Source organism: Caloenas nicobarica, chromosome 1 (assembly GCF_036013445.1).
Source record: "Caloenas nicobarica isolate bCalNic1 chromosome 1, bCalNic1.hap1, whole genome shotgun sequence".
Classification (NCBI taxonomy): Eukaryota; Metazoa; Chordata; class Aves; order Columbiformes; family Columbidae; genus Caloenas; species Caloenas nicobarica.
In genome coordinates, this window is record NC_088245.1 from 58,670,288 (window position 1) to 58,698,002 (window position 27,715).

General features: G+C 37.4%; 1 protein-coding gene across 1 annotated transcript in view; it reads right to left on the reverse strand.

The window, feature by feature from the left end:
• Positions 1 to 436: 436 nt before the first annotated feature.
• The window catches only part of MYRFL (myelin regulatory factor like), a 42,309-nt gene continuing 15,030 nt past the window's right edge, over positions 437 to 27,715 (reverse strand). The window contains exons 6-25 of the mRNA XM_065656604.1: positions 25,993 to 26,140; positions 22,637 to 22,832; positions 21,511 to 21,587; positions 20,230 to 20,340; positions 19,568 to 19,658; positions 17,526 to 17,726; positions 17,010 to 17,118; positions 16,420 to 16,529; positions 13,144 to 13,307; positions 12,495 to 12,558; positions 11,222 to 11,292; positions 10,392 to 10,463; positions 10,226 to 10,272; positions 9,925 to 10,089; positions 5,336 to 5,410; positions 4,802 to 4,889; positions 4,511 to 4,585; positions 2,727 to 2,835; positions 617 to 691; positions 437 to 523 (exon numbers count right to left, since the gene is read on the reverse strand). Coding sequence (XP_065512676.1) covers positions 437 to 523; positions 617 to 691; positions 2,727 to 2,835; positions 4,511 to 4,585; positions 4,802 to 4,889; positions 5,336 to 5,410; positions 9,925 to 10,089; positions 10,226 to 10,272; positions 10,392 to 10,463; positions 11,222 to 11,292; positions 12,495 to 12,558; positions 13,144 to 13,307; positions 16,420 to 16,529; positions 17,010 to 17,118; positions 17,526 to 17,726; positions 19,568 to 19,658; positions 20,230 to 20,340; positions 21,511 to 21,587; positions 22,637 to 22,832; positions 25,993 to 26,140 — 2,135 coding nt within the window. The remainder of the gene's footprint in view (positions 524 to 616; positions 692 to 2,726; positions 2,836 to 4,510; positions 4,586 to 4,801; positions 4,890 to 5,335; positions 5,411 to 9,924; positions 10,090 to 10,225; positions 10,273 to 10,391; positions 10,464 to 11,221; positions 11,293 to 12,494; positions 12,559 to 13,143; positions 13,308 to 16,419; positions 16,530 to 17,009; positions 17,119 to 17,525; positions 17,727 to 19,567; positions 19,659 to 20,229; positions 20,341 to 21,510; positions 21,588 to 22,636; positions 22,833 to 25,992; positions 26,141 to 27,715) is intronic.

The window sequence follows — 27,715 nt, forward strand, 5'->3', positions numbered from 1 at the left end:
AGCACATACTAAAAGGAGGCACATGCCTGTAAGACACAAGCAAGTCTCCTGACTGCAAATAAAATTTTATTACCTTACCATCTTCTGAGGACTAGAGTGTATCCCAGCTCAGCAGAGCTCCTACCCATTTGTTCTTGTCTGCCATATGTACAATATCATATAACTTCACTGTGATCAATGGGATTTCTTATTTACACATCGTATACTCCATTGCCTCATGTCCTTTTAGGAACAGTTCCTGGAAATGCAGAACTATGGTTGTTATCAAACACTTTATTTTTCTCCTTTTTTTTTTAATTTAAAAGCAAAAACAACAAGAAAGTGCTGTGCAACTCAGCAAGAGGTTTAAAAAATATCCAGGGCAATTCATAAGTCTCTTTTTCATATCAAGAGCTTCATTGTCTTTTCCCCAAAGAACAGAATGATCAGCAATATTTTAGTTGCACTGCCGATAAAAATAGAAGTAGTAATCAGTAAAAAACATCCCAGCAAAATAAGGATCTGTCGAGCAGCCTGCAAAACCCTGCAGAAGAAAAATAAAGGAGATTCATATATAATCTTCTCTCAGTTCAAATGCTATTTGTCTTTCGCTGTGTTGCCATTTGAAAAGGCTTACCGGTGCAGCTACACGGAAATAGTACGCGCTGTCGTACAATTTAGCTACAGGGAGAGCCCAAATATGCTGATGTCCCTAGATGAAAAATGAGAGAGAGAGATTAGATAACCTTATTTCACATTAAACTAGAGAGAAGGATAGGCTCTGGAAACATTTCATTGACAAATGCAGTGCAAAGTAGTTAGGACAACAAGACTTGAAAGCTATAGTCAGAGTATTTAAAGACAAAGTGCTGACTTTAAACCCTGCAAATGTGGGTTTGCTCTGATCAGATCTGCACGGGAACTGACAGACATCTGGCTCCCAGTGACACTCAGCTGGCTCTGAGTAACTGAACTCCCTCTCTAGTTTTCCAAGCAAATCCCACAATAAATAGGGATTATTCCTCATGTGCCAGGTGGCCCGAGAGCCTTATGGAGTAATAGTAGCAAATGGCAATTCCGCTGTTTTTGAAACAACAACTTTAGTAGTCCTCAGAAGGCAGTGAAGGTTCCTCTATATATTTCAAAGATAGGAGCAGCATCTTCATTCAGTATTTCAAAAACAGATGTAAGGAAGATTTCATGCTATTTTGGATTGCCGTGTCCTGCCATGTACAAAAGAAATAATATATTTTGTATCTGAAATATTTATGCTACATTTAATAAAATAAAATTCAATCCTCACCTCTTTTTGATCTAACGATCCATGGTAACTTTTATTTCATCAGTTTCTACTCTCTCAACTCCTTCATCTTTCCCTCCTCCCTTTACTTTCTGGCACATTCTATCTGTTGGAGATGATACGTTCATGTGATACAACTTAGGTGAGACTGCTGAGTCTAAATGATTGCTGTCCTGCCCTTTGGTAGGGCTAAAGCCTTCCAGTCCCTTGGAAAATCCTCTCTCAAAAAAAACAAAAACAAAAACAAAAAAACAACCTCTTCAACTAGGCAGCATTTCTATTCTGAGTCACATCAAACCTGAATGCTCACTGCTGCTGGAGGCTAGTTAGCTTTCGTCTTTTGATGTGGATTTCAGGTTGACACAGGAAATCTCCTTGACCAGTTCTGGCAGTAAGCTTCAAGGATATTTCTGCATTGTGAAACTCTCTGAGCCTGACTTCATTTCATTTCTGTTGGAATTACGGCAGGCAGGTCAAAACTTGGACAATTTTGGCTTTCTCATGGCTTTGCAGCAGTTGTAGAGAAGCTTGTAATTTTTTGCAAAGACACTTGAAAAGTTGATCAGAAAGTCAGCTAAAAGAGTGGGGAGGTATCCCAACTGCTCTGATTTGACAAAGCACCAAAAAAGTAATTTAAAATCATATAATATCTAGCACCATAGGTCAGAAATAGAAATAAGACTCTGAAATTACTTCCAACTTCATGGAGGTTTCTCCTACGATGCATTCAGTAATGCTACTGCCTTTCCTACTGTTTTAGCCAGAATAAATATTTCCAAGCAATATGAACAAATTGATGCCTTGAAAGAGTCTTATATTTCCAGAGAATATGAAGGGAGTTTAAGTCCTTCATCAATTTACTGGAGATAATAAAAACTTTGCAATATTTTTTTCTGGGAAAAGCTAACACATCTTAACAGCTTTTATTCCCATCAAGCCAATCCAGAGAATGACATTTAAACAACTCTTGTTTTTACAATGAACAATTTTCCCTGGAGAGATCACACAGAATTAAAGGGTAATACTACCATCATTTCCAGTGAATTCAAGACTTAAAAACTGGAATTCATTACCCATTAGACAATAATGGAAAAAGTAGAGTAGATGAGAGTTTGGAGGAGACTGTCCTCTAAGGCTTTGGGTGAAAAGTACTCCCATTTCTTAAGTATCTCTGGAGATATAATGAGCTATAGTGTTGGGTTAGGCTGAAGTAAACTCAAAACTGTCCTTGTAGAGAGTCACTGGATAGATTTTTACAAAAGTCAGCAGAAAACTGATACCTACCAAAAAGGTTTCATCTCACTATGGTCATGCCAAAGCCAGCTATGACTGGGAGACTCAAAGTACCATTTGAATTTCCACTGCCTTAAGCAAGATGAGAATTTTGCAGCCATTAACTTCATAAAAATGATCCCCTCAAGCCAGAGTACTGCTGCAAAAATCTTACCTGTGTGGTTTCTAGGAAATCCTTCCTACTGTTTTGGCTTGAAGAATAATAGGAGCAATAATTTCCAAATGTGACTTTGCAGAGAAATACAATTAATGGTTCTGTGGTGCTTCAAGAAACAGAGAAAAATAAGGATCTATCCCATTGCTTTTAAATAGAAGAATCATATCTACAAATACAATATACACACAAGGGGGAAAATACAAATAATCGAATTGTGAAGAAACAAAGCAGAGGATCTTACTTCATTTGTTGATACGAGGGAGATAAACCTAAGCCACCGGCCTCTAATATGGTCCTATTCCCTGCTATAAATGGAGGATGTTTTTTATTTGGAAACCTGGGTGATCTTTACAGTTGTTAAGATAGAAATGGACACTAACCTTCCTCAAACTTTAAGTATGTTCATACCAGAAGCTATTGTAAATGACTTTTTATACAACTTACTTGTCATGACATGCTTGAGTTGTAGGGCTTTCATCATGCATAGGCACAATATACCTGTGCCAGAGGGCACCTGGGCACCCTAACACAGCATCAGTTTTATAGATGAGAAACCCTTAATAAGCCTTAAAACAGCAACATATGTAAATAACTCACATTTACTGCTGTACCCATGCAAATATATCACTAAAATGAAGTAAAAATATCCCAGACTTGGTGTGGGATAGCAGTGTTAAACAGAATTTCATTCAGAATTCTTCAACACCAAAGACTCCATGGTCATATCTTCTCCAAACCATCCCTGGAGACAGCTTCCAGCACTTCCTAGCTTACCAGATTGCTTTTCTGAGATGGGCTCTCAGTAGTGTGTGTTGGTTTCAGTTAATTTTATTCAGCAGGCACGAAAGTTTTCCAAATTTTTGAAGTAGTTACAGTGTCTTACAACATTTTGACGCAGCAATAATCCAAACTTGTTTGGGTTTTCTTAGGCATTTTTGAACTTATTAAGTTTGCGGCTTTGTTTACAGAAAGTTTATAGCAAAGGTATATATTGAAAATCCCCCTCCCCCCAACCAATATCCAAAATAAATTCAGCACAGTGAAACTCTGACTATGATGTATTGATCCCTAAATGGGAGGGTTGCGTTATTAGTTTATAATGGCATAGACTTAAAAGACAGATTTTCAGTTGTTGTAGAAAACAAGTAGGCACTCCAGGAGGTCTGTTACATTTCCTCTTGTCTGAAAAAGGCGGATGTTTACAAGGATAATATTCAAGATCAAAAGGCTGGACCTAAAGACCATCCATAACTTCACATAGCCCTTTGCTAGAGAGACTGGAGTCTTGAAGTGTCATCTAGCAGAGTGTTTGGCAGCTGTTCTGGCTATCACTGGCCTTTCCCAAAGAAGAACCCCAAAGGAAAGCGTTTGTTCCTTCTGGGAGAAAACAATGGAGCTAGGCTTTTATTTGAAGAAAAAATTTCTGCTGAGAGGATTAAGTTTGCTGTTTGTTCCTGCTGTAAAGTCACAATTTTATGCATTACAAAAAACCCTCAAATCCCTAGTCCACAGACCACAACTCTGCTAATATATGTGGACATGTCTGCTCAAACGATTATTACACTGAACCTGAAGACTACTGGATTTTAATATCTGTGTCAATGGGTGCAATTGTCATTAGGCTGAGAGTGGTATTGAGCCTATGCTACAGCAATGGCTAGTTGTGCACAGATTTGTCCAGCTCCTCTGAATAGGGACAAATTCAAATCACAATAGGAAGCAGGCAAGAATTACTACCCAAAAAATGAAAATATGTATGTATTCTCTTTAATTGTACTTACTTTATTTCCAGTGACATCTCTACATCCATGGGTGTATATTTGTTAACAGGAATAACATAGCTGTAATTTCCAGGCCTGAAAAAGGTGGCATTAATGGACATAAGATTTTGAGGTAGGTAGTATCTTTGTAAAAACATTGTGTTTAAATTTAAAAAGAAAATATATGAAAAGGTAGAAAAAACTCCCGCACACTAGAGGAAACAATTGTGAAAAGGAGACAGACAAATAGCAATGCAACATTAATGGTATTCTGTTCCACCATAATAAAGCATAATGAAACAATTTACCTACCTGCACTGTAGATTTTTACTACAATAGCGCTTGTCAATTCTTTGCTGTGTTTCCAAAATCTGTATGGAACTGATTGTTGTGTCAATCCCTAAAAATATTAAGAATAATGTTTTCTTCTTGATTACTTCAGAAATCTTAGATAAAAGCATAATAAAATTCCAGTTAATAAAGCGGCATCTACTCCTTTGCTTGCCACTACAGGAGTTGCTAGAGGTCTAAATTAGCTCTCAGCACCTGTCAAGGAAAATGTCACTTGCCATTTTGTCACACCTGAAGCCAAGTCTAAGAACTCTCTAGAGAGGGCAGCCAGAATGTCTATAAAAATTAATGGAGATGTAAGAATAAATTGCAATGACAAGAAAATCATAGTGAATCACAGGTATTTAATAGATTCCTAAGTGCTAATTCTCTATAATGACCAGTTATGAATGAAACTTCTCTAGACTCCAGCAGCAAAATTCCAAGCCTAAAGGTAGCTTTTCAAATTATACAATTATACATTTCAACGGTTATTTAAAAAAAAATGAGACTTACAGTCATTTCCAAGATCAGGTCTTCCATTAGATATTTTCACTGGATTTATTTCAGGTAACATGTTACTTTTGTTTCCTGTGAAAGAACATATGTACAAATGTCCCCAAGTTAGCCTTGCACAGTTGTAAAAGCAAAATACCAATACAACACCAGAAGATGTTTTGTTAATTATCTCTTGGATAAAGGCATGCATAATGACAAGAGAAACCTTTAAAATACAAAGCACCTCCATTCAGAGGAAGATATATATAGTCAAAAGAAGTCTGTAGGTAACAAGGAACAACTTTTAAAATTCTACAGTATATCTGAAACACTTCAAAAAATAGCCTAGAAGAAAAGATTTCATCCCACACACAGCATATCACCAGTTGTTATAACAGAGCGCCAAAGCGAAAGTCAACATCCAGTCAGGCACTTCAGCACAAATCTGATCATAAAGCCACATCTTTCTTATTAGTGAGAAAATTAATAAATAGGCATCTGCCACACAAACGTAGGCCGGGGGAATAGCTTAGCTTTTTGAATGTGAGATGTAAGACACTGAGGACGGGCCCAAGTGAGACACAGTACTTCAGAAAGGGAAGGATGAGTCATGGAACTAAAGAAACTAATGCACAGCCCTAACAGCATGATCACCATGTTCACTGATGTCACCTCTGCAATTTTAAACATTGAACAATGCTGGGAAATATAAGATGATTTTTTTTTTTCTGTATTCATCTTCTCAGCATTTCTCCAGAAAAGTGAACTTTAAAAGATCTTTTGAATAATCATCACATTGTACAACCTGGGGAAGGCAAAAGACCTTTCAAGCCAGTGGGAAATGGTTTAAAGCAATTCCTGTGCTTTTATACTAATTGCCAGCCTAGAATCTGTCCAGAAGCATGTTGCCAATAAACTGGCACTCAGAAATGTTGATCTTACCTAAACTAACATGCTTCATCAAATACCATTTTATTTGGGAAGAGACGGAATCATGTATTTCTAGAATACCAAAATGTTCCATTCCCATGTTTTCCAGACGAAGCATTCTGATTTCAAAATGACTGTTTAGAACAGAAGGCACTGCTTAATTGTATAAAAATTTATTTTACAAAAGGAAGGATCAAAATGCATTATTTCACTGAGATTGAAACAAGACAGCTGGTTTATTATTCATTCCAGATTTTGGGTTTCTTTTGAGTATTGGGAAATATGGAAACTCAGACTTTCCCATGCTAGTAGGTGACTGAGAGCATGGAACAACATTAACAACTGCAGTCTGAGGACCCAGAAGAAATTTAATACAAAATCATCTCTGAGATTTCTATCATTGCTGTGTTTTGTTATCAATCTGTGATACTGCTGCCTGTTATTCCTTGAATCTGTTTTCTACTTACTTGCCTATCATATAGATCTGCCAGTTCTGCCAACTTGGGTGGTAACTGCTGCATTTAGTAGTCATCTGCTGCACCATTTCTTTACCATGTGATGTGCTGCCACACACCTAGAAAAATGGCTACTGAACACATGCCAACACTTAGACACGTATGGTAGGTCTTGAGGCAGATCTAAAAAGGACCTATTCATTCTCTCGGTCTTCCTTTCAATTTACAAACTAGTTGTCACATCTTCCTTTCACTTTCTGCTGTTTTCTCTTAATAGTCTAGATATGTTAGCAACGCATTACACATTCCCTGCCTTTTTGCATTTGCATTAACAGAACTACTCTGTAGGAAAACCTATATCCCCTGGTAAAGGTAAAAAATTGCTCACTGAAATGAAGATGTTCTTCTTGTAGATACAATACTTCAGCTGTGCAAGTATTGGCAGGAATGTTTGTTACATACTCTGAATTACTAAACATTTAATATTGTGATGCTTTGATAGATGATGGAAGAAAGCATTAAGTGGGTATCAGAAATTGGTACAAAAACTAAAAGGAAGACAGATTTATTTCACTAAGTTTTCAACGATTCAAAATGAGTCAGTAACCAGCATAGACTTTTTTTTTTACTTGGTTTTTTACTTTCTGTAAAATTACTATTTCATTCTCTCTTAAGCTGATGCAATACAAAAGAAATGTATAAAAGAGGACCCTGAAGTTATTTTTATTTAGAGTTCAAGTTGCCAATTGAGAACATCAGGAACCACGAAAAAACATTGTAGCAGCCATCAATAAACTGTAGTATACTGCCACTCCGTCACATACCATAACTCTGAGGGCTTTCTCAAAGGCCCATATGGGGCATGAAGAATCAATCCAATAAGAAATAAAAAAGAATGAGCATGACTAGAATGTAATGAGCACAACCGTTATCTTCAGATAAGATTCAGATAAAGCCATCCAATATACTTGGTATACTTTTTCTTTCCTTTAGAATTTACTGGGTTTAATAAACGTGAGTTATAACATTCTATAAGCAATATGGAAAAGACCTGCTGATGATTTCTTGTGGTAGTACCTTGCCATGAACCTGTTAACTACCATCTGAAGACAATAAATGAAAATGCACGCAGGTGGTCAAAATCCAGCAAGAGCCCTCACCAAGCTTTTTATCATGAGTGTTGAGACACCAGGGAGAAAGAGGACTCTAAGAGAAAGTACAGACAGACCCTGGTTACCGGTGACACTTAAGATGAAGGGATGAGCAATGAGAACTAATGGCATGGAAGCACAGAGCAGAAAAGGTCCAGGTGACGAAGGTTATTAATACTCCTCCTTTCCACTGAAATCAACAGGAGTTCAAAAATCTAAATCCTTCAGAGAAACCAATTCTTAAAACAAAGTCTGAGGAAAAAGGCCACACTAAGCTAGACTACATAAAGATGTGCTGAACTTCTGTTTAATAAATTTTCTCTTGCTTATGAATGCTTTTGTTTCTACTTCAGTAGTCCTAACAGCCTTCTCAACAAATCTGAGATGCAAGAGATAAGGATTCACACTGGCTGCACTCAGCAGTAGCCTGTACCCACAGAATTCAGGTATTGCATGGTGGAACAGTGAAAGCTCTGTTAAATATGAACTCCCAAACTAGCATTTAAATCAACTGTAATGTGAAATTGTTTGATATTTCCATGAATCGGACTAATCATCTGATTCTAAAATATCCACTGTTTATCTTCATTATTCCCCATATTTAACTCTTAGATCTTGTTCTGAAAACATTTTCCTTTTCATTTATCCTGGCTGCAGCTACATTAAGCAGCTTATTGATTTTCCTTCTGTTTGGACTTCATATTGACATTGTTACCTTCCATCTGGGGATACATTCAGCTTCATTAAACTTGTGCAGATCTGAAATCTTTCAGTAGCTTGTGTATTGTGCTGATTTTTCAGTCTTGGATCCACACTTAATGCTATTTGGAGCATAAGACCTTGAGAAGGTAATGCTTTGTGTTTATTCTTCTCTTCCCACCTAATATCAAATGCAGCCAGCTGGGGATAGAGAGTTTTCATATTTCATTTTCATCCATCTATGGCTCCCTCATTTGTAAATGTCTTTTTAATTAATCAACACTCTCAGCTTCAGAGCATTACAAATCACTTAGGAATGGCCTCTTGAAAGCACTGTATTGAACTATATCTGCCACAGGGTTTACTGTAGCACTAATGACAAGGACCACTTCCATGCAGTCGTCTGCAGACAACAGCATGTTGCAGCAAAAAGAATGGCCAGTGGGTGAATCCCACAGCAACTGTTCATGTGGCACAAGCTTCACAACAATTGGCAATGCCTGCTCTGGTAGAAATTTGTACTTCAGAGGCTGAACTGCGTTCAGCCCTAGTTTCACCTCAGCTTCTCAACTGTGGTTGGTGCAAGAATTGTTCCCAAGGCCAAGAAAGGAAGAATATGAATGCTGAGTTTAGTAACACTAACAGTTACTTCTGATGACAATGTTAAGGTCTGGGAAAGAGGAATACAGATTCCAAGAACTTGTGCATATCTTTATGTATAAACTCTTTCTTATAAATATCATCAAAGTTGTAAAGAATATATCTACTCATACATTACACTCATAACATCTGGCAGACAATATCTGAAAGAAAATTCATTCCAGTAAAAGTCATTGATTTCATAGAGCTCTGCCTTCAAATAACATTTCTCTACTCGAAACCCCTGCCTGAATGAGTAGAGGTTTAATTTTAAGTTCTATGTTTTCTGGCAGTTGAATTTCTGTCTCTGCCCACAGAAAAGATGTAGTATCACCACACTGTGACACCATTAAGTATTCGGGGTTTTTTTATATCTGTTAATTCACCTCCACTACCCCTAGTCAGCTCCTGGCCAACTGTAGCCACAGGTTAATTAAAGGGATTAGTGACTTTCTGGTTCTAGTGAAATCATTTACCATGAATGGCCAGGAAGAGTAGCAACACCTGACAAAACATCTTAAGACCCAGAACTCTGAAAAGTAACCAGGCCAGACTTTTCAAAAACATATTGACTGCACTGATGATTAGTTACATATCAGCATCTTTTAAATCCTCTGAACTAGGCACTTTCATTGGAAGCTAATGACCTTTAAAAATTCTTACCCCTTTCTCCACATTCTTCATAAAATCTTTACTCAAATGGTAAATAATAGAAATTAATGTTTCAACTTACCTATCTCCTTTGCATTGTTTTCCCCGTAACTTAGAGATTTGACTTTCTGTTGCTGAATCGGACAACAATAGACCCTGTCACAAGGCAAAATGTCACAGAAATTCACTTCAGGGATCCTGCTGATGGGTTGCGTGCTCTGAGAAATGGTGCTTTCCTCTCGCAAAGCTAAAGGAATAAAAAATTTTAAAAAAATAAATAAAACCACATAATTCTCACTAGTGTTGTATGTCTATTGGTATTTTATAATAGCACACAAATTGAAAGCCTGTTGCACGTATGCCGACCAGCAGAGATACAGTACCTGCTGTAGTGGTAGCAGGCAAGAGCGCAACAGAACCTGAGGTACTGCTGATGGAGAAAAAGGAAAACAATTCATTAAGAAACAGACACCAGAGTTGTGGACCAAAACAGATTGGTCCACAATCTATTACTATTTCTAATTCATTAGCACTAATTTAACTACTTGCCTGTATATAGGTTGTTTTTCGAAACGTCTGTCATGAACACTAAGTAAATACAGGGTCCATATTGTCAGAGCGCTGTGGAAAGAGAATTATTCTGTAGATTTACACCCATCTCTTATGTAACATAATAAGAATAATACTTTGATAGCACATTGTCCACATGTAGTAAGGTAAGAGTTAACCATCTGATTACTTCCCCGTCAGTGGGAAAAATTTTGACTGAATTTAATGGGGTTTAGGTCAAATACTTGTATACAGCTAAATTCAACACAATGTGGTCAGTTATCCATTGTAAACAGAATCACAATACCAGTTCAAAGTCGTCAGTTCACAGAGAGATTGTAAGCCAGAAGTTTTGGGACTGGAAACAGAAAATGGCCATCTCAAAAGCCCAGAGCATAGTTTCCTTTCCACAAGTCCAATGCCACAAGTTAAACTTTCAGAGTGACAGAACTGCCCACCAAATTGGGAACAAGTCCAGCTTCATTTCACTCTGTACATCAGCAGTTGTACTTAGGCACAGAGTGATTATACAAAACGTGCAGAGTCTCATGAGTCCAGCTTTGGACTTGTAGCACAAGCCCCTGAGATACATTCAAGGTGCACCATAGATTGTGGCACAGACAGAGATTAGTTGTGTGTGCACCGCATGAGCATCCCACTTTTCTAAAATGATTTTGACTTTACAATATTACCAGGCATATTCACTGTGAATTTTAACACATTGTGTTCTTCGAGTAGGAAGGGAGAGAAGAAAAAAATTGCAATATTCTTTCTGATAAGTAGAAAGGAGAAGGAAGAAACAAGTCAACTTGTTGATAATTAATTGTTACCATAGTGCCATAATAGCAATCAAAGCTATTATAGTCACCCGGAAAACCTTCTTCCTGTTTGACAAACAAACCTAGGGAAAAAAAAAAAAGTTTGGTTAATTTAAGTGACACATAACTAAGCTACTACTAGTAGATTAAGAAATACTAAAGTTAACCTTGTTTCTTTCAGAGGAACTATACAAATAATCCTTATATAGAATTCAACATCTAAAAAGAAAAACTTAAGTAATGAAAGGCTCCCTAAAACTGTGAGTCCACTGCACACTGTTGATAGTCTGGGGACAGACACATTCCACAGGAAGAAAGGATGGGTAAAAATAACAAGCTGCTTCTCCTCTTCGCTTCACTCCTCTCCTCTCCTCCCCTCCCCTCCTTTCCTCTTCCCCTTCCCACCATTTTTCATACTCTTTAAGTATTTCAAAATCAATTTAAGAACTCAATAAGCAGTGGCCAGAACTAAAAGATGAGCAGCTTTCAGTATACACTCAGACCATGTTAAACCAAGGCTGGTGTGAATACAGAAGAAAGGTACTTCCCAGACAAGTAGGATGATCTTAGATGATGGAGTGTTTGCTTGTCATTACGGAATAAGGAACATTTGATGTATTATTTTATCTTGCTCTTTGGCACCAGCAAAAGCAAGGTAGGCAAATGAGTGTTGGTTCATCTTAAAGAACAGGACTTAGAAGTCTAGGAAGATCACCTTGAAAGAGGTCAATGTATATTCTCTAACTCATTCAGTCTCTGTGAAAAGGGGTCTCCTCTTTCTATACAAGGATGTGGGCAAGAGGAAGTCATTCAGCAATAGCAATGACATCCTACCCAGGTCTTAACCAACTCAAAGATGGCTTTATCCAGTACAAAACAGAAGATGCAAGCTGCAAACCACAGACAAAGACTCATCCAAAGAAAAAAGGTGAAGAATAATTATCACTGTGCAGACTTCCAAATCGAAACAAGCATTTCTGTGTAAGGCCGCAGTGCACCATGTGGGCTCACCTACAGACTCAACAATTCTCGCCTGTTGAGGTCTCCTCCTCCACACCATTACACAGCGTGGATCTAGTCTCACACACACAATGTATAGGCAAGAAGTGGAAGTGTCTCGTGCATTTTCTGTCTCAGTACAGTTAGTTTTTAAGATTCTAGCATTACACTAAATTCTGGCTAAGGAATTTGAGTGTATATTTAGAAACCTGAAAGCTTTCATGGAGACGTCAGCACTTACAGAAACTCTCTCATAGGCATATTTCATATATTTAATTATACTCACCTTGCTGGATTTTAGTGGGACTGATTTTTTTGATGTCAAAAGACTAGGAGCTCGACTATACCTGCTGTAAGAGACAAGATCCCTTTAACAGTCAAATACTTCAGCAACTAATACATGAAAAAGAGACATTTTCAATAGGGTGTAAATGTCACTTGCTTTTGCAGTTTTAACATTTTAAAAGAAAAAGCAGAAGTGTCATGAGATTCATTTTCAAGAACAAAGGCCTCTGGCTAACTCATTCAGGTGAACGCTATTAAATTTGATTTCAAATAAAATTTGGGGAAATGGTTTAGAAATAGGAAGTGACCATCACTGCCACTGAAGCAATAATGAAGATTCTTTGTTGCAGGAGAAGCTCTGCAGATTTCTCTTAGCAGCAATTTCCAAGCTCCAGGGCTGTAACTGGACATAATCTACCTTCGCTTTATGCAACTGAAACAATTACAAAAATTACTGCAATCTATAGCCATTTCAAATATTTATTTTGTCAGCAAATTAAAAAAATATGTGAAATTTACAAATTTTGCAGAACTTAAATTCTGGAAATGAGCTGAACCCCTATGCCAAGTAAAATCAATTTTCATTTTTACCACAGAGACCACTTTAGCAATTTCTGTGACAACTGTCAAAGAACATTCCAGACAGGTACCTGACTTTGCTCTCTTCACTGAGTGTTGACTTTAAACTGCTCATCCGTTTCAGCCTGGCCAGTTTCCTATTCCACTGTTCCAATTCTTCTATTCTGACTTCAAGATTGTTCGTTAGTTTACAAAGCTGTTTTACAGCACCAACATTCTCCATAAAGATCTGATCCTGAGAAACGAAAACAATGACAAAAATAGATACAGTATATTCATCAATCAGATGTAACAAACAGCAATGAGTACAGAATTCACCTATGTAAGGATACATTGAATACTTAAAATGCAAACACGTTATCACACTGTAGATGGGATGCACTTATGACTACAAAATGCTTTTGCTAGATTGTAAAAATCGCTTATGTTCAATTTGCAGTAAATTAAAAATGAGGGCTTGCAGAAAAATTTGAAGATGCTAAAGGGCTTTTTAGGCCAAGAATTTAAACCATATTTTGCCTTGATACTGCATTGAATTTCAAACCTTAACACTGTCACAACAGGCCTCTACTATTTGATTTGCCGCACTGGAGCTGAACAAAGATTTCAGAAACCTTTAGCAAAATGTAGATACAATCACCTACCTACAGGACTGGCTAACTTGGCTCAGACAAGGCAGAGTTGCTGCCCATGTTGTACACATAACGTGAATCACACCAGAACCAGTAAGAAAGGGAAGGAGCCAAAGCAGAAGTCAAGCTGGGATGGGATGGTATTTTGTTCTCCCTTCCAACCTCTCCAGCCTCTTACAGGAGTCCTGTAAGTTCTAATATCATGATCAGTTCCTCAAATAACACAGTTCAGACACCTTCCATTTGCTCCTTCTGAATATTTTACCCAGGAAAAGCCTTCTATTCTTCTAACCCCTCTCATCATCTAGGTATCAATCTGCTGCTGGAGAAGCCCTCAGTACAACCTTCCAGGTAACCAGTATTTTATCTATTTCTGAGCCAATATTGCTTACTGATCCACCGCAGGCACACAGTAATAGCGTACTTTCTTTGCTGTGTTTGAAAAAATGGTTTTCTCATAATAATGTACAGCCAGACTGATGCCATTAAACCTTAGGCGAAGCTATTACTGCAGTTACTGTTGCTAAGTGTTCTAGTCTAGTCAAGTCAGGCAGAAGTAAGGCAAAAGCAGAGCTTTGCCTTTCACATTGTAAATACTACACACCTTTCATTTAAAGGTGAGTGCATTCCACAAAACCAGACAGTATTTTGTATAAACAAAACCAGAACACAGGTATCAGTGGTAAGCTGCAAACCTCTCTACTGCCAGAAGACTAACAACCTCTTTAAGTAAAAAGTGACTTCAAAATAACCTCCTGTGCCTAGAACTGTGAAATCACTTATGTAGTCACTTGTTCTCATATCAATGACATGTAGCAGCTGCCTTTTCCAGTCTCTTCAAATCATGTATGAATCTCTTCTGGGTGACTTCAACTAGCTCAGAAAATGGCTCATCTGGCAAAATGAAGGAATATTTTCTTTGGGAAAAAAGGACTGATGAGAGTTATACTGCCTCACTGATGACCAAGTACTGGGCACAGTGAGGTTGAGAAGAAAGATTCTTGTCCCAAAAAAGCAAATTTCCAGACGGTTGAGCCATTTATTTAGAATGTAGCAGAACCTGCTTCAAATGTGTAATGCAACCACCTAATTTTACAGAGTTCGACAACAGGTAACCAACAAAGAGACGTAACCAAACCAGCCAATATCTTGCTTATCTGGAACTAATCTTGGAATGTGAAATACTAAAGTTCAAGGCCTCATCACCTGCCTAACTGTACGCAAAGATAGGAAGTACTGTCCATTTACTATTCAAGGTGCTGAGCTAGTCTGAAGTTGGTAGCTCCAGATATTTAAAACAGATGTTCCACATGGGACATCAGATGTCCTAAGGCTCTGAATTCAATACACATCTTAAACTTTAGACATAGATATCTCCTGCCCCTGTCTACCCAAAGGTCACAGAATTGACATTCACATGCTCTGCCAAGAGTCTTAGAAGAAAGAGGAGAAAGCACAGGTTGCACTGCAGTGATTTACCTAACCGAATTAAAACAATATCAAAGTGTTTGTGAAATGATCTCAGACCTAGCCAGGAAGTCAAGAAAAAGTTAAGCAGTACATAAGCCATTGCTCTAACAACTCGTTTCTGCTTGGGTCACATCTACATCACCATGCGGGGTGCAGCGGACTTTCTCCATTTGCCAGGTCGTGTTCCTGGAGCGCCGTCCAGAGACCCAAAATACAGAGGAGAAGGAGAACACAATGGGCTCAACCAGCAGTGCTGTGAGGCACTGTTACAAACAGTATTATGTGTGATATTTCAGCAAAGAAAGAGATTTCCATTAGATACATTTTGTAGCATTTTTTTCCACTAAATCAAAAGCTCAGCTGTCCAACCTAAAACTTTTGCCAGAAAAAAACTGACTACCCCAAAGGAGTTTATGGGGGAGGCTCAAAAATGAAAATGATGCTGCAGCTGCTGAAAAATATAACAGGAAGGGCTAAAGGGCAAAATGAACCTCATGTCACTGTCTAACACCACTGCTCTTCTTTGAGCATCTGCTAATCAGCTACAGGCTGGAACCTTGACCAGATACAGCAAATTTTCCAAAAGTCTCCTTTTCAACAGTACCTATAGAAAATGCTCTTTCCACAGCTTTATTCAAGGTGTCTAGTTCATCCTTCCTTTACATGCAATACAGCCTAGCGGATTTAAGCTATGAATTTAACTTATTTGTAGCCTATCAAAAGGAGTGAAATGCAATATTTTTTATAAATATTTTCTCCAAGTTTGGTGGTGTAAACTTGTGTTTTCTATAGAAAAATGAAAAAAATGCATGATTGCAATGAATACAGTAAGGAAGTTTTTATTTAACAAATAGAGTGCCATCGTTGCTTAACTGACTTCTGGAATACTTAATTAACTTAAACACTTAAACACAAAATAATGTTTTGGACTCACATGTGTTGGACTAATCCTATGAAATTATTATCCATTTTAATTCAGCAAAGTTAGGATTTTTTTTCCTTTTTTCTTGTATGTTTATTTATTATTCTAACAATATTTTAATGTAAATACGCTTTGTCATTAAAATATTCTGCCATTTACTAACACCTGGTGGTTCAGTGTTTCTCAATTATTTGCCAAACACTATTTTTGTAAACACATGTGCAGGCTGACACCTTTGTACAAATCATAGTGTGCGTTTATAGCTCCGTATACAAAAGGAACAGTCTAAATACACACCTCCACTTTCTCTCTCAAGACCATACCTTGTCAACCATGAGGAAGTTTTCTATTTTTTCTCCACCATCACAAGCAACATCTCCAACTTCTTTAACAGCTTGAGGCAAAAGCTCCTTGAGTTCCTGGGCTATTATTCCTGTTCACAAGATAACAAAAACTAAAGTCAGGAAGCACAGTGGCATATCATTGACCGTGGTTGTGTGCTTTGAATTGCCCACCTTAAAAGCTACAGGTTTGGCCAAACATGACCTAGAATTTCTCTGTGTTAGGAAAATCCAGGATTTCACTCCCCACCCCCCCCATTCCACAGAAAACAAACAGAAACCTTTACAATTCCTATTTCTCTGCAATAAGAACAAAACTGTTTGTGCTGACAAACTTCGTTCTCATTAAACCTCTGGAAAAAATTACCCATCTTTAAAATGTGAAATAGAAGTTGGAAAATTACCCGAAATACTTAATTTTGGCATTTTTATATCACAAGAGAAACACAGCAATGTGTGGAATTGTAGTACCCTAAGAAATGAAGATGAAATAGCATGCTGTTAAAAGGCACTATGGCACACTGAGCAACAGTGGAAATAAATGAAAAATAGGAACAGAGCTGACTGAATACCTGTTTCATGGGTGTTTTTTATTCCCATAACAGATGCGAATTCAGGCTTGTAGTCATACTCCACCAGCCTCATTTGTGTTATTCTCCTCAGCTGCTCGTTCGTATCGACCTAGTTGGACAAATAGCAAGATTCACATGTTGAAACAGTAAGAATGTCATGGCATCTAGGACTTCAGTGAGATAGCGATAAGCCTGACATGGCCATGTGGCCAGTCTTCACAACGATAAATAGGGGTGATCTTCCCGTTCCCCCTTAGCAGTGTGCTATTTGTACTTGCATTGCCAGTTACCCTTCAGTCTGTTATCTCCCATTTACACAGATATCCCCAGTTTCTACAGTCAGCTTCTTCCAATGTCTGTAGGTGATGGCTCTAAGGAGCACAGCAGTACACCACGTTTCTTTAGGCCAGATTTCAGCACACCCAGGGTAAAGAAGCTGCTTCACCTGTCAGAACAATAATCCACACGTGTGCTGTCGTGCAAACATAAATGCCCTAAATACTCCACAGCCCTCACCTCCCGGATATTCTGTTTTGCTCGGCTGTCAGATGGATGCATGACTCTGCCCATAACTTTTGCATTTCCGCAGACAACCAGTGCCTCATCTGGTGCATCTGTGTTAATTCCTACTCGACCATGATAGACTGTCGTGTCTGGAACATGTCCTCGCTGCCACAGTACATCACCGTCATTCTCAAACTGCCCTGGGTTAGATGCCTAGAAGGAAAAAAACCTTTAAAGATATAGTATAGCATTGGTGCACTATTGCTTATTTCAAAATGAAATTATGAATCTTTGATACTTAAATTGTATTCAAGAGCTTTTCTGATGCACCAACAGAAAAAACGACAGAGCAGAGTCACTTCTAAGTGTTGCTGCTCACACTGCGTTGGCCTCATTGCCTTTTCCCTTGAATTCTACTTCAGTATCACCTTGAGCTAAATTTTCAACGTCCAAAGCTTTTCAAATTTTAACTTCGACATTATGCCACATAACTATTTTTTATGTAGCAGCAAATTTTAGCTGAGGCCGGAAATCAGAAAAGAGCAAACAAGGCAGAGATTAAGCATATGTGGTTCATAAAATCCTCTGTAATGTTTTGAATTAACTGATATTATAAATTTCATGCCAAGGAAACAGGGTCTTTCAAAGAACACAAATAAAACTAGAGAGTGTATAGAATTAGAAAAGGCGTTTGATTTCAATAATTAATCTTGGCTTGTTTGGGTTAAAAAACAAAACAAAACAAAACAAAAACCCAAAACCCCAAACTTTTAAAGAAGCCAGGCTTTTACAAGGCTTTGTCATCTGCAAGGCAAGGTGCTGTGTATTTATCACTGTCACAATTAGAGCATGATCTGATATGCCTGACAACCACTACTCAGCTGGTAGTTTTGTTACGTGATATGTGGGTGAATAAAGGGCCAGAACATGAGTTGCTTTCTCTCACGCTGCATTTATGCAACTTTGCCACTGTTGTACCCTGCCACTGAAGCCCTGTCAGATATCTGGAAAATTACTTTTTTTTTCTTTCCAGCTTTCCTGTTGATATTTTCACTACTTCAAATCACAGCCTCTTCATCCTTCTGCTTTTCTGCCTTCTGTTTTCATTGTCTGGAATAGCAGCCAGGTTTGCAAAATCTCATTCCCTCGATTCCTATTAAAAAGCTGTCTCACACACATCGGAGGAGCTCTCTTCATTGAAATTTAAGAGAATCTAAAATTAAAATGGTAGAAAAGTATAGATTTCTAAATCTCCCATAAAAGTGTATCTCATATAAGGTAACAATAATCCAAGGATGAGTCAAATGTGAAAATTCAACAGCTTTCCCAAACTGGCGAAGAGATGATATTTGTAACACTGCTACATGCAGAAATAAAAATCCAGACAAAAGCAGTATTGTGAAAATAAATAGATTTTAAAAAACCCTAAAATATGCAGGGATAATACAAACACAATGCATCAATGTCTTGAAATAGAACAACTCACAACAACAGCCAGGATGATAAAACTTCTCAGCAGAGCAGAAGGGTACTGAACTCCAAATATTGCACTCAAAGCCCTTTCACAGCTTCACCCAGAAAGGAGCTCTCAGCCATATTGCCCTGCAAAAACTTAACCTTAACTGCAGGAACAGGGTTTACGGCACAAGAGGACACAAAGTTATGTCCCAGACAAAAAAGAAGCCAGGACTGAAACTGTCTGAAAGCCCTCATCTTCCTTTGGTAGTCCACACACACTGGGGATTTGCGCTTTTGCTCTCTCCAAACCCTAATGCTAAGCCAGACTGTAATCATAAGCCTATGCAGACAATGTGCCACCAAAAAGGACTTTAACAATAGCCTACTAAAAATTATGCTGGAACTAAAAGCTTTTGATAATCCTGATAATTAAAAGATAACAACATACTCATACAACATGCAACTATATTTGTTTTTCCTCAAGCTTTTTGATTCAATGGTAATTTTTATGCTCAAGCATCACTTCCGCATAGTCTCCTATGACTATCAAAACAGTAAATATATTTCACATGAAAGCAATATAACTTTCTACCTACCCTCACAATGATCTTTTCAGAGACATTTGCAGACAGTAGGTAGAATTGGTCTTGAGAGACAGCATACAGTCCAACTACCAGCATGAAGTATCTAATTTGAAATTGATTTAACAAGACAATAATTGAAATAATGTCTTCTCACAGAAGAAAAAAAAATCTTTTTTAAAATGCAACTACTGGTACATAAAAATAGACCCAGAACATTTAAAAAATATATTTAGGTTACAATATGAAATACAAAAGATTTCTTCACTCTCAAACAATATGCTCTTTCAATCACCACCATCCCTGAAAATGAACAAAGATTACAGTAATTTTGACAAATTTAAGTAATGAAGACTCAGAGATGAAGACCATCCCTTCCCCAGAAGAAATTATCATTATTTGGCTATTTAGCTTCCTGGTTTCATCAGCCAACATTCTGGCTATGATTTCCTGAAACAACCTCTAACCAGGAGGACGAGATATTTTTGTTTATTCTTACATCATTCTGTGACTCTAAAAGAGAGGTCTTTAAGCAGATATCAAGTATCACAGAATTTGAAATTTTAAAAATCACAGGGTTTGGCAATGCTGAGATTTTTCACAAACATCAGCTCCGTTCTAAAGCAGACCTTCTCTTTTCCAGGTCACACACATAGGCCAACTAGGTACCACAATACCTCTGATCAGGATTGGGTTTCCCCTTTTTTCTCATATTATTTGCTGTTGTTTCACTGAAATGCAACCTTCCCAGTGTTACTTTAGTTGTCTGGTCCCCTGGCAGGTCAACTCTAAAATAGAAAAGGAAACAAGATCAGGGAAACATGCATTTGGAGATCTACCTGGCTCAAGACAGATTTCCTCAAACTCATTAAAACAGTTTTGAGAAAAACTGACAAATGGAGAAACAGCAGAACTCCAGTAAAAATGCAGTAACCCTGGTACAAAACCCACAGTAACTACATCCAGGAGATAAACAAAGAGGATACAGCAACAGCAACGGGAAACTGTTATTAGTCATAGGAGTCTTGTTTGTATACATTCTTAAACATAATAAAACCGTATGTGTTCCATATGATGGGTATATGTTGCTTGTTAAGGGTAACATTGCTTATTATTGGATCTGAATTTCCACATAAAAATAAATAAATTTTACTACTTGTCCTATTTTTGACCTGCATATAATTCATATGTCTAGAAGTATAAAATATACACCTAGGTCTCAAATACATAGTGGCACTGCTCCTGTTAGTGATAAATAACATTAATAAAAAGTTTGCATGGAGAAAACAACAGTCCACCAACTGCGTTCTCATCTGGTATAAATGAAAACTACACTGTTATCACCCACAAAACAATTTACACTCAGAATTTATTCTTCAGTATGCAAAAGGAAGAAAAGCGCCATGATAGACCTAATTTAGTGAAAATTGAACTTGACATTGTCTTACTTGTTTTGATTTAAGTCTTATCTAATTATTAATAGAGAACAGGACAGCTCCAACAGAAGACATTTATGCCAGAAGAACAAACGCAGATGCTGTCAGTGAGTTAAGCTGCAGAGAGTTCCAAGGAGAAGCTGCACGGACGTTTCTCCCCCTTAAAAGCACTGCAAATATGCCCCATGGCCATGTAGAAAAGGAACATTACTGACATTTCTGAAGATGGGAAATGCATCTGCCATACAGTTCTAAACACTATACAACAGTCTTGCCAGCTAAATCTAAATATTTTGGATAGGCATACTTTACACATTTGTAAAGTTGACAAAATTTTTCCTTAATGAAGGGACACTATGTATATATTACTACTGTGATTCTGTGTGCACACCCAGAATGGAATTTGGATAAAGATTAGAAGACTGACTTAGGCCTACTCTAAGTTTCCAAGAAACAGCTACTTCACATTTCTGACCAATCAAGTATTGAAAGAAAATGGAATAAACTTCTCAAAATACTTACTTAACAGGATGGAAAGTTTTTTTGCTTCGATCTGACTGAGACTGTTCAATAGCAATTGTTTGATTTGGAGTTTCCACCTATAAAGAAAAAAAGAGTTTTCAAAAATAACAAGAATATTAGATTTTCAAAGAGATGAAATTTGCAATAGACATGAATAGGCAAGTTGTGTCTGAAACAGTGAAATCTCTCTCATTTCTCATGGAACTGTAGAGAAAGTAATGTGAGAAGTAACTCCTGATCAACAGACACCTGAGACTGCTGTGTCCCAGCTAGTCTGAAGCCCCTGTGGGTGTAGTTTGAAAAAGAAAAAAAAGTCATGCATTAATTTACAAAAGAAAAATTGCTTTCTGAATCCAGACTGTTATTGGCTCACTCTATCCCAAAGCATAAACACAGATATTTAACAAGAGATTTTAACCTAAGCAAGGTAGTTCCATATGTTATTGTAATGTAAACTTCTATACCTTTCTCGAATGGTATCAGGCAGCACTTTGCTTCAGATGGGAACAGATGACAGTAATATTCATTAATTTCTTCTGTATTAGAATGCATTAAGCAAAACTGGTAGTAAATGCGTTGTAAAAGAACTATATCACTGAATTTTGGTAGCAAGTAAAAAGCCTGGTAAAATCTTTCAGAAAGATTAAAATTTCCTACTATTTCTCCATATGTAAGTTTGTAGACTCACATTGGCTGGGAATAATTTGGTTCTTCAAATGAAAATGGAAAGCCCAGCAAGAAGAATCAGAGGAATTGTGTTGATTTTCCTTTGTTTTGTGAACCTTTTTGTCCAAAGGCTAAACTAGCCACTTACACACCAGCTGACACCCCTGTACTGCCCAGAGGGAACAAAATTTCAGGCAAAGAGAGGAAGTCAGTGAAACTATGGCAAACAGGCAAACATGACGTCTTTCAGCATTTATCAGCACAAGCATCCATAAAACATGAGGGGTTTTTTGCAAGAGTTCCCCACAGAAGTTACTAGGAACTTAAAAGAGTTCTCTTTAGTCAGTTCTTGGTCAAAAATCACTAAGAAAATATTTCATTTCCATTATTTACCCTCTTCTATGGATAATCACATACTAACTTATTAAAAGTAATAAGCACAAAGAAGAGAAATACTTGCCTTTATTCCAAAAGCTTTCAAGTAAAATTTTTCTATTAGTTTTTCCCCCAGCTGAGTTTTTACATATTTTGGATGTCCAGTGATTCTAATATGGACTGTGATTTGGAAATGATTCTTCTTCTGGCACACAAAGGCGTCATCTGTTGTTGAAAAATTAAATCCTTTATCTGTGACAATGTGACATCCTACAGTGGGTCTACAAAAACAAGAAGAAAGAATAGCAACTTTAACTACAGGGATATTCAAGTGACATCTTCAATTCCTTCTTTTTATGTGGTCTGGAAATCGATCTGATTTTTACTGACAAAACAGGAGCTGCAATACATCTTTACAATCACCAGTTCTACCAGTATTTTCTTCTTAGCCTTTTAGAGGTGTAAAAATGAAAATGCATATAAAGCATACTCTAATTCTAGGCTGACATATGAAAAGTTTGGAAACTAGAGGTGGGGAAGCTCACATAGTCCTTGCTTACTAATCTGCATACAGGATCTCTGTGCACCCAAAATCACAACCACACCTTTTAGTGTATCCAAGCATTCATTTTAACATCGCTGTGAACAACAGAGCTGAACAAGCGCTGCAGACAACAACGTGCTAATGAGCCAGCCAGACTCCCTGGTTTGGTTCCCAATTCCCACACCAAGTGCTTCTGCATGAGCTGATGGGATTCAACTAAGGCTTTACTCAAGCTCAAAGAAAAGTTATTGATACTGACCCTCTAGCCAGATTACTATGAAATTCTCATTTATAATATAATGTTGTCCATCCTTCCCCAACTAAGGAAACCCATTCTCTTTATTCAAAGGGCTAATTTGTCACCCGAAAAAAATGAGTATTCTGTCCTTATGATTCACAGCAAACAAGGAAAGGTATCAAAAGGTTTTTCTAAAAGAGCCAGTGAACTGTCCATCCCAACAATGTTTCAAGTCCTTTGATTTAAGTGATGGATAATTCTGAAATAATAGGACTACACAGCAAGATTCTCTTATATGGGCAATGGCTTTTCTTACTAATGAAAGTTTGATAATTATGATCTCTTCTGATGCTACTGAGAATCTCCTTAACACAACTACTGAAGATGGCTTTTCAGAACTCACCCATTCATTTGCACATTATTAGTTGGAAAAATCAAAATGTACAGACTTTACAAGAAACATAGACACTTTAATATCTTTTTAGACATTACGAACAAAAGGCCCCTTTCAAACAATCACTGATTATCTGACACAGGGAATGAAGAGAAAACTACTTTGCAACTACTTCAAAACTACTAAGTCATACGTTAATCCATATTTAAAATGATAATGAAGTGTCTGCCATATCCTCGAACCATCATTATTAAAGAAGAAAACTTTTTCAGTTTCTTCCTACCACTGTTAATTCTTTTTATTTATGTAGGAAATGTATGTATTTCATAGTAGGGAAAGGAGTAATTTTTCAGATTTAGCTGTGAAGCAAGTTCCTCAGCTGACATTCTTAAAGCAATTTCAGGGTATTTGCTAACAGGCTGGCAAGCAGATTAGGAAGCAAAAGTACAAATTCCAATTTCTCCAAGTTGAATTGTTTGGAACAATGACTCCCAAAGAGGAATTACATGTTTATAATTGTCTGAGTATGCTATTTACAGTAATTAAAAGCAAATACATATTTTTATTTGATTGCACAAAGAATGGTCAGTCTTACCAAACAGTACAGTAAATCTTGGAAGAACTTTTAGGTAGCAAAGGATATCCCTGTCACACAAACATCCCTACTAGAAATATGCTTACAATTCCTCTTTCTGTTCAAAATTCAAGTCTTCAGACAACACTTGGAACAGAGTCCCACCGGTCACTATAGTAATGGAGCAAGGGGCTAAGAAAGTACCAAGCAGATACAATGCGGGGCATAATTAATGGTAGAGCAACCTTTTCTAATGAATCTACCTCACCTAACAGCATTTTGTTGTGAAAATGAAATAATCAAAAGGTTAAAATACTGGATGAATAAAATGGAAAATAATAATTAACCTGAGAAATGCACTTAAAGTGAGCATGGCAATTTTAAGGTACAGGACCAATCCATCTACACTGAGCAGCAATAAGCACATGACTCTTTTGAGTCTAACAGAATACAGGATCACTGCTCAGAAAATCCACGTACTGTGCCATAATTACAGGGCATCTTGGAACAAAGGCACTGCCATTGGCTTCACTTAAAACTAACACTGACTTCCTCTGCAAATAATATCTCAATCCCCTACCATAGTAGTGGTAACGGTACACATATTTGGATACTTTAATGCTCAGCATAACATTGTTGACACAAGCCACCAAGAAATGTGAGTCTGGAACTTGACTTTTTAACATATGGGAACCAACGAGTAATTGAGTAGCAGCAGGAGTGCAATCTCTTACTGTCAACTCAGAGCTCTCACGTAGTTGTTGACTGAACACGTAACGGGAGTCAGAAGCCACTTCTATTTGGACTGACAATTCACATCGCAGACACAGCTGGTGGTTTCTTGGCCCATCCAGCTCCCAAGGAATAGTTAGGTAGGGACACTAAGCTGCCTGTTCTCTTGCCATGTCCATACCTTAGGAGAAAGGTTGTGCGGGACACAGTAAGATGCATATTGCCCCTATCACTGTGCACAACCAAGGAACGTCAGTGTCCAGCAATGACACTGATACACTCCAAACTCCCAGGAATGCTCTTAACAGGTTGGGCTAGAGGAAAATTAAAGTTTACTACGCTATTTAAGTCTTGTGGAGACACTGACGAATTGTTTGCACCAATCCTGGCAAACTGATCAGGTACTTTAACAGGGCTCATTCACTAAATACTAGAATGGAGAAAACCAGGGATGTAAAGGTATGCCCTTTCCCAGATCGTGTGGCAAAAAAAATTATTTACAGTTCTCATCTATACAAGAAAACTCTAAATCTTTGACTAAACAGTTGCATGTCATACATATATGTCTATAGTTATTAAGACTTAGGTTATATGAGTCCAGAAGGTATCTTCTATTTCCATTTTTCTTTAATGTTTTAGGCCATTAGAGGGAAAGATGCCATATACTCAGCAATTACTTGCCCCAATGTGCTTGGCAAAAAATAACAGGTATTTTAAGTTCAACTCCTTTTTTCTTTTTCCCCTAAATCCCTGAAAGGAAATCAGAAAACTTGGCATGAATTTCAACCAGCGTTGAAAGTTCTGCTTATCTAATACTTCTGCCTGCTATACCTCCTTCTCCAGTCTTATTTTCAGTAAGAACAAGGGTTGCCCAATGTATAATGTATTCCTGCAAAAGTATATCAGCAGGAAAAACACCCAACAAACCACTTTTTCCAAGTGCAAATGTCAGTGCTTACAGTTTTTCATAATTAGAGTTAAATAAGTTGTTCCACTGAGAAGTTTGATAAGGTTGCCATGTTAGAGCTTGACAGCATTTTTCCAAAGCTGTGTTCTGTCCATCACTGTCATATTCTTGCACTTCAGCAGCACAGTCCTTAACAGTTGCTGCAGAGAGATAGTAACAATTCAGTTATTACTTTTGTGACTAGCCAAAAATCCTGCATAAGCATTTTCATAAATATATTTACATATATACATACAGATAAAGCACGAATATATTGCATATATATTTAAACCTGATTGTCCTTTATAGTTAATCCAAAAGATAGTGTTATATTCCCTTGCCCTAGAGAATAAACCTTTCAGCTTTCCTGATTTGCAAAATATTACACAAGAAGCACTTGCTATTTTCATTCTCTCCAAAAGGATGGATAGTTTCCTTTCGGGGGGAAAAAAAGGATGGAAAGCAAAGCATTTTACTGTAAATTTGCAGCACTGCAAGAAGCAACTAAGCAAAATAATTACATACATTTCCCATTCTCTCTACTACAGGTTTAAACTGAATATACTCTAACTCAGTGCAACAGGTACTTCATTCCAGAGCAGGAGGCACAGTTTTCCAATAGCAAGCACATCCACCGCTGCCTCTGGTTGACGGATTAATGCTTTCTGACTGTACATTACAGCACTCTGAGATAGACAAGGTCAGCCATAATTCTCCGAAATATTAAACATTTTATGAAAATGGAGGAGAATATGATAAGAGAGACAGATACAAGAGTGCAGTAACGACAGCAGAAAATATGTCATTGAGCGTATAAGGTGCGTCCACAGCCAGTGGCAGCACCATAAGACAGAGGCAACAGAATCACTTCAGGTCCAAGCTTCATTTGCAATTCCCCACTTCTGACACACAGCAGAGTGAAAATATTTAAAAAAAAAAAAAAAAAAAAAAAAAAACCACAGTAAAGAATATCACACCTCTTTTCTAAATGATCCCCATGCCACTTTTACCAACAGCTGTGTTCCTTTTTCAATAGCACGTGTGCCAGTGAGATTTTATTAACAATGACTCCCAAGGAAAGCATATTTCAAAGCTGTGTCTCTAAGTATTAAAAAGAGCAATAGCAATTTTAGATACAGAAGTGTCTGCTCATCTTCTCTTTCCAGCAGTGGTAGAATTAGAGGACTAGTCACAAGCAAGCAACATTGATCAAATAAAAGATACCAAAGGATAAGTAGCCTACTAAACCCAGTTGCTACTCATTAAAAGCGTCCAAAAAGATTGATTTAATGCTTAAAAATAACTTGCTCTGAAGAAATAACAACCTACTCTCAGATTTTCCACTAGCAGACAAGGGTGAAATTCCTCAAATTTGTTCATTACAAACCATTCATTCACAGAGACCCTCACGCTTCACAGAAGCTGATCCATTTCTGTAGACGCCTGATAAGCCATTTTGTATCAATCAGTATAAGCTTAACATTTTTTATCTTGATAGAAAAATGAAGCAAATTAATTTGGGGAAGGGGTGGGGAAGAACACACAGCTTTTACCAAGCTTGTGCATGGATACACTTAATAGAAAAAAAAAAAAAAAAAAAAAAAGAAGTTGAGACAATAAAGAGAAACTGCAATCTGTTTGCTCATCCACCACATTAATCCCCTGTTCAGCTGACCCAAGGTGGTTTCTTTGCCCAGTCAATTTAGTGCTAAGCAGAGCCAGCAGAGTGTGGTATC